Genomic DNA, 12,978 nt, shown 5'->3' with positions numbered 1-12,978 from the left:
GAAATTACCGTGTATAGGCCTCTTAGAAATGATTGTTGCATCTTGCATATTATTTAGATGCGCACTCAATCGCGCATCCATGCAGGCAAAACGTGATCAAATGTGGCGACGTTTACAATACGTGATAGCCTAGTTAATGTGAATCGCGGACAATAACCAAGGAAAGGAATTTGCACCTCCATTCACCAATTAAAGGCTGTAGTAGGCCTAGTGTTTCTACATGTTGGCACAAAACGTCATTTCTGTCAGAAGCCAGTCTAATGCATACAGGGGTAACATGAGGTAAGTCAGACAGAAGAGGGGCCTGTCTTAGTAGCCTATTCCTGAATCCTGTCCCTTTCAAACTACGTTAAAATTGTGTGATTAGCCGCCAGCATAATAAAATCTAAATTAAAAGACAAAATCTTATTAGGCTCCAAACCTATGAGTCTAAGCCTTAGTTTAAAAAAATCTTCAGGTGTAAGTAGTAAGTCAAAGAACTACATTCTGTGTAATATAGAGGTTATCAAAAGATACTCTAGTTTGTAATTTCTTTTGTTCTTCTGTTTGGGGGTCCCTCAGACCCCACCACAGATTTGGTCCACCCCAATGTTGACATCATGACTACGGCCTTGGTTCCAAGTAGCCTATAATGCGTAATTCTTCTTCATAAAGTTGAACAAATGCGTTTGGTTATTTTAGAGAAAAATATAAATAGCCTGTCATGCAGTTTATGGGCTACAGTGCAGAGTTGGGAAGTTATGGTAGGCCAACTTGGAGTGAATATACAAAAAGGGTAAATTCTTTCTCTATTCAAGTAGCTTGATGGTAGGCCAGACAGGGTTTTGAAATTGCAACAAATTTCTACATGGTCTCCAACTTTTGGGCCAAAATGTAAACTATTTATGTCAGTAGCCTGCAGTGATTGTAATAGTCGACTAATCGACTAGTCGACTAGTTGGTGAAACCCCTAGTGCTACCTATATTATATGTTTTATCCATTTACTTCAAACACTTTAAGCCTCTACTCTTACCTTTCTCATCTGTGTTATTCTTGCTCTTCCCCTCTTTTTTCTCCTAACGTAAAGTGAACGCAACCAATGGCAATAGATTGGAAATCTCAACTATGTTTTTCTTTTAATGTAATAATAATGAGTGGGTAACTGACAGAAGTATGTTACTCCTTCTGTGGTATATGAAATAATCTGAATCCTGTGAGATTGTTGGTACTGAAACAGTATGCCTGCTGTTTTAAAACACAGCATGTGTTGATGAGAATGAGAATATTTGCATGAATGTCAGTTCACCTGCAAATAACAAAGAATAAATTCACAGTTTTATTAAATCAAATGTGTTCCATATCATTAACATAATGCTCATTGATTTTTTATTTTGTGACTAAGATGAGTGTAAACTTCTGTCATTATATGAACAAACACACATTATGTATACCGGTATATATAACATTGAAAATAAGCATCATACATACCAAAACATTAAACAATTATTACAAAGTATTGTAATAAAAAACGGCCAAACAAAAAGTATACATACCTAAACATTATACATATTGTCACAAAAAACAACATTAGGCTAGTTAGTATGATGTTCATGGTGCGTTTAGCAGCTTTGGTTTACATGCTCCCATTACTGCCTCATTAGATTTGGATATGATCACACGTGATTGTTCATTTAGGATACGATCAAATGTGATGGTTCATTCTGGATATGATCACACGTGATGGTTCATTTAGGATATGATCACACGTGGTTCATTTAGGATACGATCAAATGTGATGGTTCATTTAGAATATGATCAAATGTGATGATTCATTTTCAATATGATCGAATGTGATTTTCAATTCATTTTCAATATGATGCCCTGATGAAAACTGTAGTTGAAACGCGTTGGCATGTAGCCAATTTTGATTAAAGGCTTTTTATATTTATCAGGAGTGCCTCATTTTTCTTTTTTCTCATTTTCAATATGATCAAACGTGATGGTTCATTTGGGATATGATCAAACATGATGGTTCATTTTCGATATGATCACACGTGATGGTTCATTTAGGATATGATCAAATGTTATGGTTCATTGTCAAATGCTGGTGATGTGGTAGATTGCATCAAAGCATTCTTTACAGATTATGGCTGCTTCATGATTGAACATTTTTAAATCCAGATCACTTAAATTCTTCTGGCATTTCCCACACTAAAGAGAGACAAATAAAAAAAGTTGTTAGTATGAATATTGTTCAATACATTTTCAGTGAAACTTTCAGTGAAATGAATCGTTTCACTAGTAATTATTAGTTGGAGTATCATTCGGAGGAAGCCTGTGTTTTCAACTCACAATGCATTCAAACATGGATTAAATGTAATTACTGTAGTAGTTTGTCATTAAATTATGAATTTTGTGCATCATTAATCATGTTATGCCATTAAATAAAACCCTTAATAATCCAGCCTCTAGTCTCTAGTTGGATTTCATCTGACATATACTTTTCATAGGCCTTGTGGCTCATGGTACAAGTGCTGGTTCCCCCTTAAAACACATCGTCAGAGCATCAGTCTCAAACCATAATCTCATTACCTTGAAGCACTCCAGGTGGCAGCAGATTGCAAGGTAGTCAATGGTGATTCTGACATTACCAGTAATTAACTCATTACAATGAGTGCACACAGATGGACCTGAAATACTATAATACAGAAGACACATATTGTTAAAACAATATAAAACAAACACACTGGGTCATGAAACAAATATTACTTTTTGAAAGATTATTTTTGTTTAAATTGAAGTCCAAAGAAATAAAAGATTATCAGCTTCAATGACTTAAATGGTGACATGACAAATTACAAGTACAAGAGAAGAGTAGCTTTTGCGGTCACGTAACTCCTAGAGACCACATTTCATTCCACAATGCATACTCACATGGTTGTCTTCTCTTCAACTTTACTTTGGTCTTGTAAAGTTTTTTCAGAGCATTCCCCATTCCTGAAAAAAAAACAATCTCGCTTAGATCAAAATGGTTACATTAGTGAAAATATGTGTAATTCTGTATTATTTTGAAAAGCCTCATATGTTCTTTCGTATGTTGTTAACTCACAAAGCCTCAGACAATTTGATGACATTTTCTTGTTTAAGAGCTGTTTCTACAACAGGTTGCTCTGCGGGTGTTATGAGTGCTTCTGATTCAGGTGCGTCCACTGAAACTTCTTCATTTTCAGTTGGTAATGTCTCATCTGAGCTCAAAGCGGACTCTTTAACTTCATCAGAGGCGTCGGTGGCAGGTTCGTCAGAGGGTCCTGCTGATGTCGCTACAGGAACCGTTGTGGCTGGGGCATCTGTGCCCTCTGCCTGGCCTGCGTCTCCTTCGGTCAGTGACTCCACCGTTTCCTCCAGCACAGGTGCGACAGACACCTCAGCAACCTCAACAGATGCGACTGCAGCCTCCGCAGAGACAGCCTCGGGTGTGTGTGCTGTTACTTCTACGGGAGCGGTTTTAGCCACAGCCTCTTGAGGAGCAGTCTCAGGGGCTTTGTCAATGGTCTCTGTTGGTGTAACCACCTCAACAGATGCAGCTTTGGGTGTTTTAGCTACTGAGTATACTGAGTATACAGGTACTTGTTCAGGTGTTGCAATCACATACTGTACAGGTACTTCTTCTGGTGTTGCAATCACTGACTCTACAGGGGCTTCTTCAGGTGTTGCAATCACAGACTCTACTGAGGCTTTTTCTGGTGTTGCAGCCACTGACTCTACCAGTGCTTCTTCAGGTGTTGCAATCACTGACTCTACCAGGGCTTCTTCTGGTGTTGCAGCCACTGACTCTACAGGTGCTTCTTCAGGTGCTTCAGCTGCTGGCTCTGTAGGTGCCACCACTTGTGATTCAACTTTTGCCTCTTTAGGTGTTTCTTCAAGAGTTTTGTCTGCTGCTTCTATGGTTGGAGCTGCAGGTGTTTCAAGTATGGCCTCTACAGTTTCATCTGCAAATGCTTCAGGTACGACCACTATATTTGCATCTGCAGATGTTTCAGTAGCTGTGGCTACCACCTCCACAGGACCAACTTCAGCTACTGCTTCTACAGGTGCATCTTGAGTTGTTTCGACCAATGCCTTGGCATCTGCAGTGACAAGAGTTTGCACAACAGCCTCAGGGGCATCTACAGATGAGACAGCAAGAACTTCAGGAGCGACCTCTGTGGATGTGACTGCAGGAACTTCAGGAGCGACCTCTGCGGGTGTGAATGCAGGAACTTTAGGCGCTACCTCCACAGGTACTTCATGAACTTCATGAGCATCCCCAGCTGTGGCTGCAGGAACCTCAGCAGTTGCAACCACAGCTGTGTCAGGAGTTGTCTCTACAGGAACAGCATCAGGAACTTCTGGAACTGACTCTGCAGGTGTGTCTACAGGAACTTCAGGGGCTGCATCCACAACTGTGACTGCAGGAACCACTGGAACTGACTCTGCAGGGGTAACAGCAGGATCTTCAGGGGCTGCCTTCACTGGAACTTCAACAGCTATAGCTGCAGGTACTTCTGTAGCCGCCTCTACAGGTGCAGCAGCAGGAATTTTGATGGCTGTGACATCAGGAACTTCTGGAGTTGGCTCCACAGGTATGGCAGCAGGAACTTTTGGAGCTGTCTCAGCAGGTATGGCAGCAGGAACTTCTGGAGCTGTCAAAGCAGGTTTGGCAGCAGGAACTTCTGGACCTTTCACCAGAGATGTGGCAGTAGGAACTTCTAGAGCTGTCTCTGTAGGTATGGCAGTAGGAACTTCTGGAGCTGTCTCAGTAGGTATGGCAGCAGGAACTTCTGGACGTGTCACCACAGATGTGGCAGTAGGAACTTCTGGAGCTGTCTCAGTAGGTATGGCAGCAAGAACTTCTGGACCTGTCACCACAGATGTGGCAGTAGGAACTTGTAGAGCTGTCTCAGCAGGTGTGACAGTATCTGGAGCTGTCTCTACAGATGTTTGAGCTGGAGTTTCTTCCTTCACAAGTGACCCAACTGCAGCTACAGCAGTTACATCTTCAGGAGTCTTTACATCTGCCTCTTCTTCTGGATCAGTAGATGTGTTTAAGCTGCAAAGTACATACAGTAATCATTACTGTAATTGTAATGTATATTGTATAGTGTATAGTGAACATGTATAGTCAGTATACTATGGGCTGTATGTGTGGAATGCCTACATTGATTGTGTTGGATCCTCTACTGGGGTCACAGGGTTTTCTTCCTTTTCAGTAGTACCTCCATTCACAGAAACCTTCACACTGCTAACATGTATATGCGGGCCACAATTGGGATATTATCATATGATATCAATAGTAATAGGAATAACTTTTTATTAGCAATATAAAATAGATAATATTATGTCATTAGATCGCTTTAGATCACTCATTACCATATCTTTTCATGTTAACTATTTCTGTGATTGATAATTTATCAAACATTTGTGCCTGTAGAATATCAGCTGACACACAATCAGTAGCTCTGAGATATGGAGTCATTTTCATAACAGTTTATCCATGCACTCTCACTATCACTTGTAGCTGTCACTGTTATGTTTTAAATTCACCTCTTAGCCAAAGTGGTATCGGCCTCTGCATCATCTGCGACAGTCACTCTACATGCACACAAATACACATGGAGGTGAGAGAGAGGAAAAGAGCTTGACAGCACAAAAGAGAAACACAAATTTGATGGATTCAATGGATTATTATACACCTATACAGTCCAGGTGCTGTAAGGCTAGATTATCTCTATACCTTTTAGCATAGTATGATGGGCTTTTTCCTGGAGAGCCAGTCGGTTCCTCAGCAGACCTGTCGGGAGAGACAGGTCCAGCCATAAACACCAGCCATACCACCTGAGCACGTAAACAGGATGTTTGCTCTTGCCTGGGAAGGTAAGACACTTACTCAAACTTCTTGAGAGCTGCAAGAACGTAGGAGCTCTGGCGTCCTGCCGGAGATTTGACAGGTTTTGGGCTCACATCACTGAAAGAGAGGTTGCAACAATGTAAAGGTTAAGTATTTGAGTCGTCTTTAATGGTCGACACTCTGCTCAACATGTGCGTGCATAGGAAATGTGAGCAAAGTGATATATGTATGGCCATAAGTGACAGGTTGTACATTTTTTCCACATTCCTAAAAGTATTTAGGAAGAAGTAGTACATTTTTTTGGCAACTAAACCAATGCCACAGAGTCAGGACATACCTGTTGTTGGTGTTGGAGATGGTGTCTACAGAATTAATTTCGGATTTTTTTCTTTCAAGTGTTACGCTAGGTAGATTCACAGAGATAAATAGATCAAGATAGAAAAAGAGAGGGAGAGAGTAACATGAGATAAAATGGGAGAGTAACATTCATTTGTCATTTTGAAGTATGTAGATATAATAATAGTGATGTGTATAATAGTGACGTGTATAATAATAGTGATGTGTTTCACAGTTCCATAGACATCCTGGTGACTAATCCCTCTATTTACCGAAGCTTAGGTTTGTCCTCTGTGTTTGATTCTTGGCTTTGGATCCAGCAGCCATCCGATTTCAGTGATGTGCGCACTTTGGTCGTCAAAAACACTGTCGCTCTATCTACGTCTGCAACACACAGTGCACAAATCACGCAACGTCCTTGATAATCTGACAATGAGCCTGTTGAGCAAACCCCACCCCACCTCACCCCCCCACAAACACAAGCACACAAGCTAGCTCACACAAGCATATGAGATAGAGGTAAATCAGGGTGTAGTGAATTGATTAGCCAAATAATTGCAAATAGGTTAAGAAAGGTGTCAATACTCTTGTGCACTATACATTTATTTCTAATGCATACAGAAATGCATCTACAAAAGAGGAACACGGTAGGTCTATCCGCACTACATTAAAAGAACGGCTTGAATACAAAAATGTTTTTTTTTCTCTGATTGTTCCAACTATGTGAGGATATTGATTACATTTTAATTAAATGTGAATTACGTTAATAATTCACATAATAACCCATTCCAGATGTAGTCAGTGTTTTTTGTTGAAAAACAATGCTCTTAAAGTGTTATGATACAAAATTGCTCCATCATTTAATTAGGCATTTTGCATTTCTTCTTTTAGCTCTTTAATATGTATTTGTTTACATCTCTGGGTCCTCTAAGTTGTCAACAGATGCCCCAAAATATGTCAAACGAATCGAAATGGACAAAAGACACAAAATTTCCCTTTTCCCTTTCAGTTTTTTCAACAAAAACGACTGACTGTACCTTCACATCTAGTTGATTCTCTATACTGAAATATAGTCACAAAATCAATAGTACATTAAAAATAAAACAGAATTGATGACCATGCATTTAGTAACAACAACTTTAGACAATCTAAGGTGAGTGAACGCACCCTTTGACGTCATGGTTGATTAAAATCCACCACTAAACCTGTATCAAACAGACAACAGGGACATTAATGGATGTCTAATTGTGTTGATATTTTGCCAATATACATGCATCTTAATACTGTACACACGTTGCATCATATACTGCATCTGTGCATTGGGAGAAATAGTGTAATTGGTGACCTCTTACACTATTTTGACAAGAATATGAAACCGTATGATATTCCTCTAAGCAGTTCACATTCCTCTTCAGCTCTAAAGAATCATATACCCACAGAACATAGTCAGGCAGCTCTTTTTCCATTAAAAAGGTTGGTTTTGGCAAAGGATACTAAAAAAAAACAGAAAACAGCAGAAAAAACACCAAGAAAGATGATACTTCTCAAGTCCCACCAACCCTGACATTAGTAATAAAGTCTTGACATCTTTAATATGCATAGCATTTAGAACAGGGAATACCACATTTTTCTCTCTCTCTCTCTCTGTCAGTGTATGTGTTTGTGTGTGTGTGTCTGTGTGTGTACTTGTGTGTGTCTGTGTGTGTACTTGTGTGTGTCTGTGTGTATGTGTGTAAGCAAAGAAAAGAGAGGGTACACGATGTGATAAGATACTAAACAATGCATAAGATGCATATGCTACTAATTAATCAGCAGACTTTAGGCAATTTGCTTTCTAGTGTGGCTGTGTCTGTCCTTTGTGCCCACACAGTGGTAACAATCACCTTCAGTTTTGATCAGAGTAAGGTTGCCAAGGGATGGTTTTGTCTAATGTCACAACAATGCCACTACTGTATGTCATTGGGCTCTACTTACTACTACTTACAATTACACATTACCCCAGCTGCAAATACTACCATATAGCCTGCTGGTTTTATACACATACAGTATATGCCACTAGTTCCCCATTTTTACAAAACAGATGCAGAGGAGGACGAAGTACACAATTCCTTTACTTAAGTGAAAGTATAGATACACCATGTCAAATATTACTCCAATACAAGTGAAAGTTGCTAAGTCAGATTTTTACTTAAGTTGAAGTACAGAAGTACTTGCTTTTTAAAATACTTTAAATCATTATTCATTCTTTGTTCACAAATCTAAAACATTTTCACTGCCGAATACAAAACCAGAAAACTCAATTATGAGTAGATTATTTATCGTTTAATAATGCAGGGTAAAGATCTAGCTTTGTGGTGAATGTCAGGTGATTGTCTATTTTCATTCCAATTTCGCAATGATCATGCAAGATAGCCTGGTTAACACCATACCACTTCTCAAATCTCAATTGCTAACAGGTTTGTCTGGGTTCTCCCTAGGCTAAATGGAGGATGTTCTGATGAAGAATTTGTTGTCACCATCATTAGCACAGCCAATTCAGTCAAGTTCAAATTGAACTATTGAAGAAATGAACTTCAAGATGGTCTATCACATTATTGCATTTAAAGAATCAAATGTGGTTATGAGTACTTAATGCTTACGTTTCAAATGTAGTGGATTCAAAAGTACAGTATTTGTCTTTCAAATGTAGTGGAGTAAAAGTCAAAAGTTTTCAAAAATACTCAAGTAAAGTACAGATACTCAAAAGTACAGTACTCAAGTAAATGTACTTAGTTGCTCTCCACCTCTTGCCAAATGACACACACACACACACACACACACACACACACACACACACACACACACACAAACACACACACACACACACACACACGCAAACATACTAATAAATAGCGATGGTCATTATGTCAAGAAGGCCCTAACTGCAGTATACACAGCATGCGTGTCTTACTTTGTAGTTGAGTCCGTGTGTTTGTAGGAGTCTTGCCTCTGGAGGTTGCAAATCTCACTGAGGTTTTTGCTGACTGGAGAAAAACAGTTTGCAGGAGCTAGAGTTTGGAGGTGGTCTGATTGAAGGAGAAAGACAAGTGAGTATTTATCAGGCTGATGACCCCCCCCCCCCACCCCGAACATACACACACACACACACACACCACACACACACACATACACACACCCCGTCACACATATGGCATCTTGGCCTACCTGTTCCCATCTGAAAGCAATGATGAAAGACCTCAACCATCTGATAGCAATGATGAAAGACCTCAGGTGAGAAACACGTTTGAAATAACTTGTGTGTGTCTGTGAGAGTCCCCCCCCCTCTCTCTCTTCTGTGTGTGTGTGTGTGTGCGTGTGCGTGTGCGTGTGCATGTGCGTGTGCGTGTGCGTGTGTGTGTGTGCGTGTGTGTGTGTTCATGTGTTAGTGTGTCCATGGGGAAGTAACATGGTGAAGTTATGAGTGTTTTTCTGGCACAGTAATGGGGAAATGCATTTCTTTGCTAACAGAGAGAATCCAGTGTTGCCAGATACTAGAATGCAGCCCCGCCTCCCTAATGCGTAATATACCTAAAAGGCATCCTAAAAAGTATGTAGGTCATCTAAAGTATGTATACAATGTGCAGGCTGTTCATATGCCATATCATGTCCTTTATCTTCCTATTTTTATATTCTTATTATTGGTAAATAAGTCCAACACAGTGTAGTGGCCTAAGTAAAATAGCCTTGCTATATTCAAGATATACAAACTATACATAACAAGCACCATCCATTTTTTTCCGCGGTTTCCTTACACTCAAATAACTATTGACTGGTTTCATTTGTTCATTTGCATGTTTATTCTGAATCTTTTTTACTGTGAAATATTTCTTTACAAGAAAACAGACATCAAGAAGATGCTACCAGTGCAGTGACACTCAAGACTGCACAGTTAATAATCAATCATTTTTACAGTTAACATTATTTACTGTTACGTAATAATTAATATTTGTTTCAATTCATTATTGATGCAAGTGCCCTTCTATGAAGCAGTGTATGGGAATGTCTGTTTAATCTGACACAGCGGAGACCAAAACTGACATTTCTTTCTGACTTGCTCTTTCAAAATGATGACTACACTGGTTTTAAAAACGCAAGTTCATAGCTCTTATGCCAGTTAAGGTTTATCAGGTTCAGTGGATAGTATACATTCCTATTGTTGAAAAAACCATTGTTAAAAAAGAACATAGCGATCTACTGTGAATGTTTGTTAAAAAATGTAACAGAACTGGTGCAGTCATGCACATGTTTAGATGATCTATATGGCTGTTCAACATGCATGTAAAGGTGGAATGTGTGTGTGTGTGTGTGTGTGGTATGTGGTGTGGGTGTATCTGTGTGTGTGTGTGTGAGTGTGTGTGTGTGTGTGCATAATATGTATATGTGGTGCGTGCGTTTGTGTGTGTGTGTGTGTGTGTGTGTGTGTATGTGTGTGTGTGTGTGTGTGTTTTTTTTACATGTGTTTCCAATGGGCATAGCCCCGTAAGCTTTTCTACAAAAATATATGCACAAAAATATATTAGGAAACCATCATGAAATGTGAATGAATCAGTCATTCTCGAATAAACTTCCTTTAACTGTAATTCCCTATGTTACCACAGGAGGATGCTGTGACATCCACTCTCCATCAGACCTGTTTTGCAATCAACTGTCTTGCATTATTGTACATAAAGAAGTGTCTAAGTATAATGTATGGTTTATCCTCAAGTTGCATTATCCTCAACAGTTTGCATGTTGGGTCCTTGTTAAAATAAACATTACAATTATAACATTTAGTCCAGACAAATATGTCTTATCTTCTTATCTTCTACATCTGCGGTTCTTTATCTCCCCATTATTCTTCTTTAAATGTTATAATGATAATAATAATAATAATAACTAGAATGTAATGCCAGAGGAATTACAATAGTGAATGGAAAGCTGCTGGCTTAATGTTGGTGAAAAAAAAACATTAAATCACTTAATCTTTGAGTTCATACAAACCCTCATACCAAAAGACCTTGTGTGTCAAGGCGTTCTTGAGATATAACACTCAAGGTGTTTTTGACCTTGACATTTGACCTTTGACCTCCAACATCAATTCACTTCATCTTTGAGTCCATACACTCATACCAAATTTCAGGCATGTATGTCTAGGCATTCTTGAGATATCGCACTCAGAGTGTTCATTGACTTGACCTTTGACCTTTGACCTCCAACATCAACTCACTTCATCTTTGAGTCCATACAAACACTTTTGAAGCAGAATCTACGTTCTGGAGATATAATGCTCAAAGCATGAGATATGGCTGTGACTTTTATTTTGACACAGGGGAAACACTTAAACAGGATGTGTAGTTTTAGGGAGCACCAGATTGTATGCATTAGAAGCTGAGACAGTTGAATTGAAACTGTCTATGGAATTCACAGGTGACACCTGTGCCAGTGTTCTAATTAGCCCGGGAACTACTCTGGGAGCTTAAAGATGAACTAAACTGGAATTTGAAGTAAAGGTGATATAACAGATGTTTATTTCTTCTCATTAATACAATGATTAAAATGGCTGAATTTATTAAAAGGGATAAAATTGTACGTTGAAAGTGGTGTTGTTACACGGGCGCTAGCACTAGCAGCCATAGCAGATAATGAGTCTGAGGCTAGCTGACATGGCTGAGGAAACTAACATTAGGCCTAGCTGAGTTACATATTGGCCATAAGCCATTTATCATAGGCTAGCCTACATCACAAAATCTCATACAAAATTAAACCAAACTAGTGGAACACTTTAACAGGGGAAATTAATTGGGCATGAGTCATACTGAAGGCTATTTTGTCAATGAGCAGAAACACACACGACATTCATACTATTAATAAGATGTGCACTATGGAAACTGGTCTGTAACTTTGGACGAATAAATGCCATTGACTTGCCATATCCTGACTTAAAAAACCCTTTTCTTGCTTACTTTATCGCAAACTCGGTGGGGCAGCTTGTAGTCTTTTTCAATTCATAGAAGGGTGAGCCCTGCAGTCTATGTGCCATGGAGCCTAAGTTTCAACTTCGGCTTCGTTCACCCAATGCAGTCACTGGTCGCAATTACAAAGTCCGGGAAGGTTCGTTCAATCGTTAAAAGTTTTAAGTGCAGTAGCCTATCTGTCCCCTTTGGAATAATATCTCGAAGTAGCCTCAGATGAGGTCCAGTGTTAGATAGGCTACATACGATCCAACCTAGGAAAGGGCTATCAGCTTAACACCGTGGGAACACTCTTATATCAAATTCCACAAGCTAGCACTCCGACCATAGAGAGTATAAACCATGACTCCGACGATATCACAGATCGATAATAATGCTTTTACTAGCTGGTAACTAAACCACAGCGGGTCTGTAAACAGAATCCAATGTCCCTTTCTACTCACCCTGAAGCCAGTTGTTCACCGTCTCAGGGCAGATTGTTGATGCGAGGGAGTTTATCTCGCAGTGCTGCTATCCAATGGACTCGTGCAATATCAACATCCACAAGGTAAAAATCTGCAAACTCTCCACTAACGTTAGCCTAAATTAAACGGCAAACTCGTGTATCCTCCGTGTATCTGGGGTCAACTTGGGGTAACGAAGTTTTTAACAGTTTCAAGGGAGGGAGAGAGAGAGCCCGTGTGAGTTGCTGTTACGAGTGCCAGTAGTTCTGCGTTAGCCTACATTGCCGTGACAATGCGTGTTATATAGCTTATTTAAATGCACCGTAGCCTTCGCACAGGCCT

General features: G+C 39.5%; 1 protein-coding gene across 1 annotated transcript; it reads right to left on the bottom strand.

Annotated features, from left to right (window-relative positions):
• Nucleotides 1-1,303: 1,303 nt before the first annotated feature.
• On the bottom strand, nucleotides 1,304-12,727 carry LOC143112714 (uncharacterized). The gene is made up of 13 exons (XM_076274981.1): nucleotides 12,637-12,727; nucleotides 9,154-9,268; nucleotides 7,371-7,408; nucleotides 6,476-6,587; nucleotides 6,205-6,270; nucleotides 5,907-5,984; nucleotides 5,754-5,810; nucleotides 5,564-5,611; nucleotides 5,178-5,261; nucleotides 3,090-5,069; nucleotides 2,915-2,977; nucleotides 2,573-2,678; nucleotides 1,304-2,191 (listed from the first exon to the last, which is right to left on the bottom strand). The coding sequence occupies exons 3-13, from the start codon at nucleotides 7,381-7,383 to the stop codon at nucleotides 2,078-2,080; spliced, it is 2,721 nt and encodes a 906-aa protein (XP_076131096.1). The 5' UTR covers nucleotides 7,384-7,408; nucleotides 9,154-9,268; nucleotides 12,637-12,727; the 3' UTR covers nucleotides 1,304-2,077.
• Between the last annotated feature and the right edge of the window lie 251 nt (nucleotides 12,728-12,978).

This window comes from Alosa pseudoharengus, unplaced genomic scaffold (genome assembly GCF_046254945.1).
Source record: "Alosa pseudoharengus isolate Yale_2024_CS ecotype anadromous, Long Island Sound unplaced genomic scaffold, YU_APseudo_1.1 YU_APseudo_1.1_scf_8, whole genome shotgun sequence".
Lineage (NCBI taxonomy): Eukaryota > Metazoa > Chordata > Actinopteri > Clupeiformes > Clupeidae > Alosa > Alosa pseudoharengus.
This window is presented reverse-complemented; position numbering and strand designations above follow the sequence as displayed.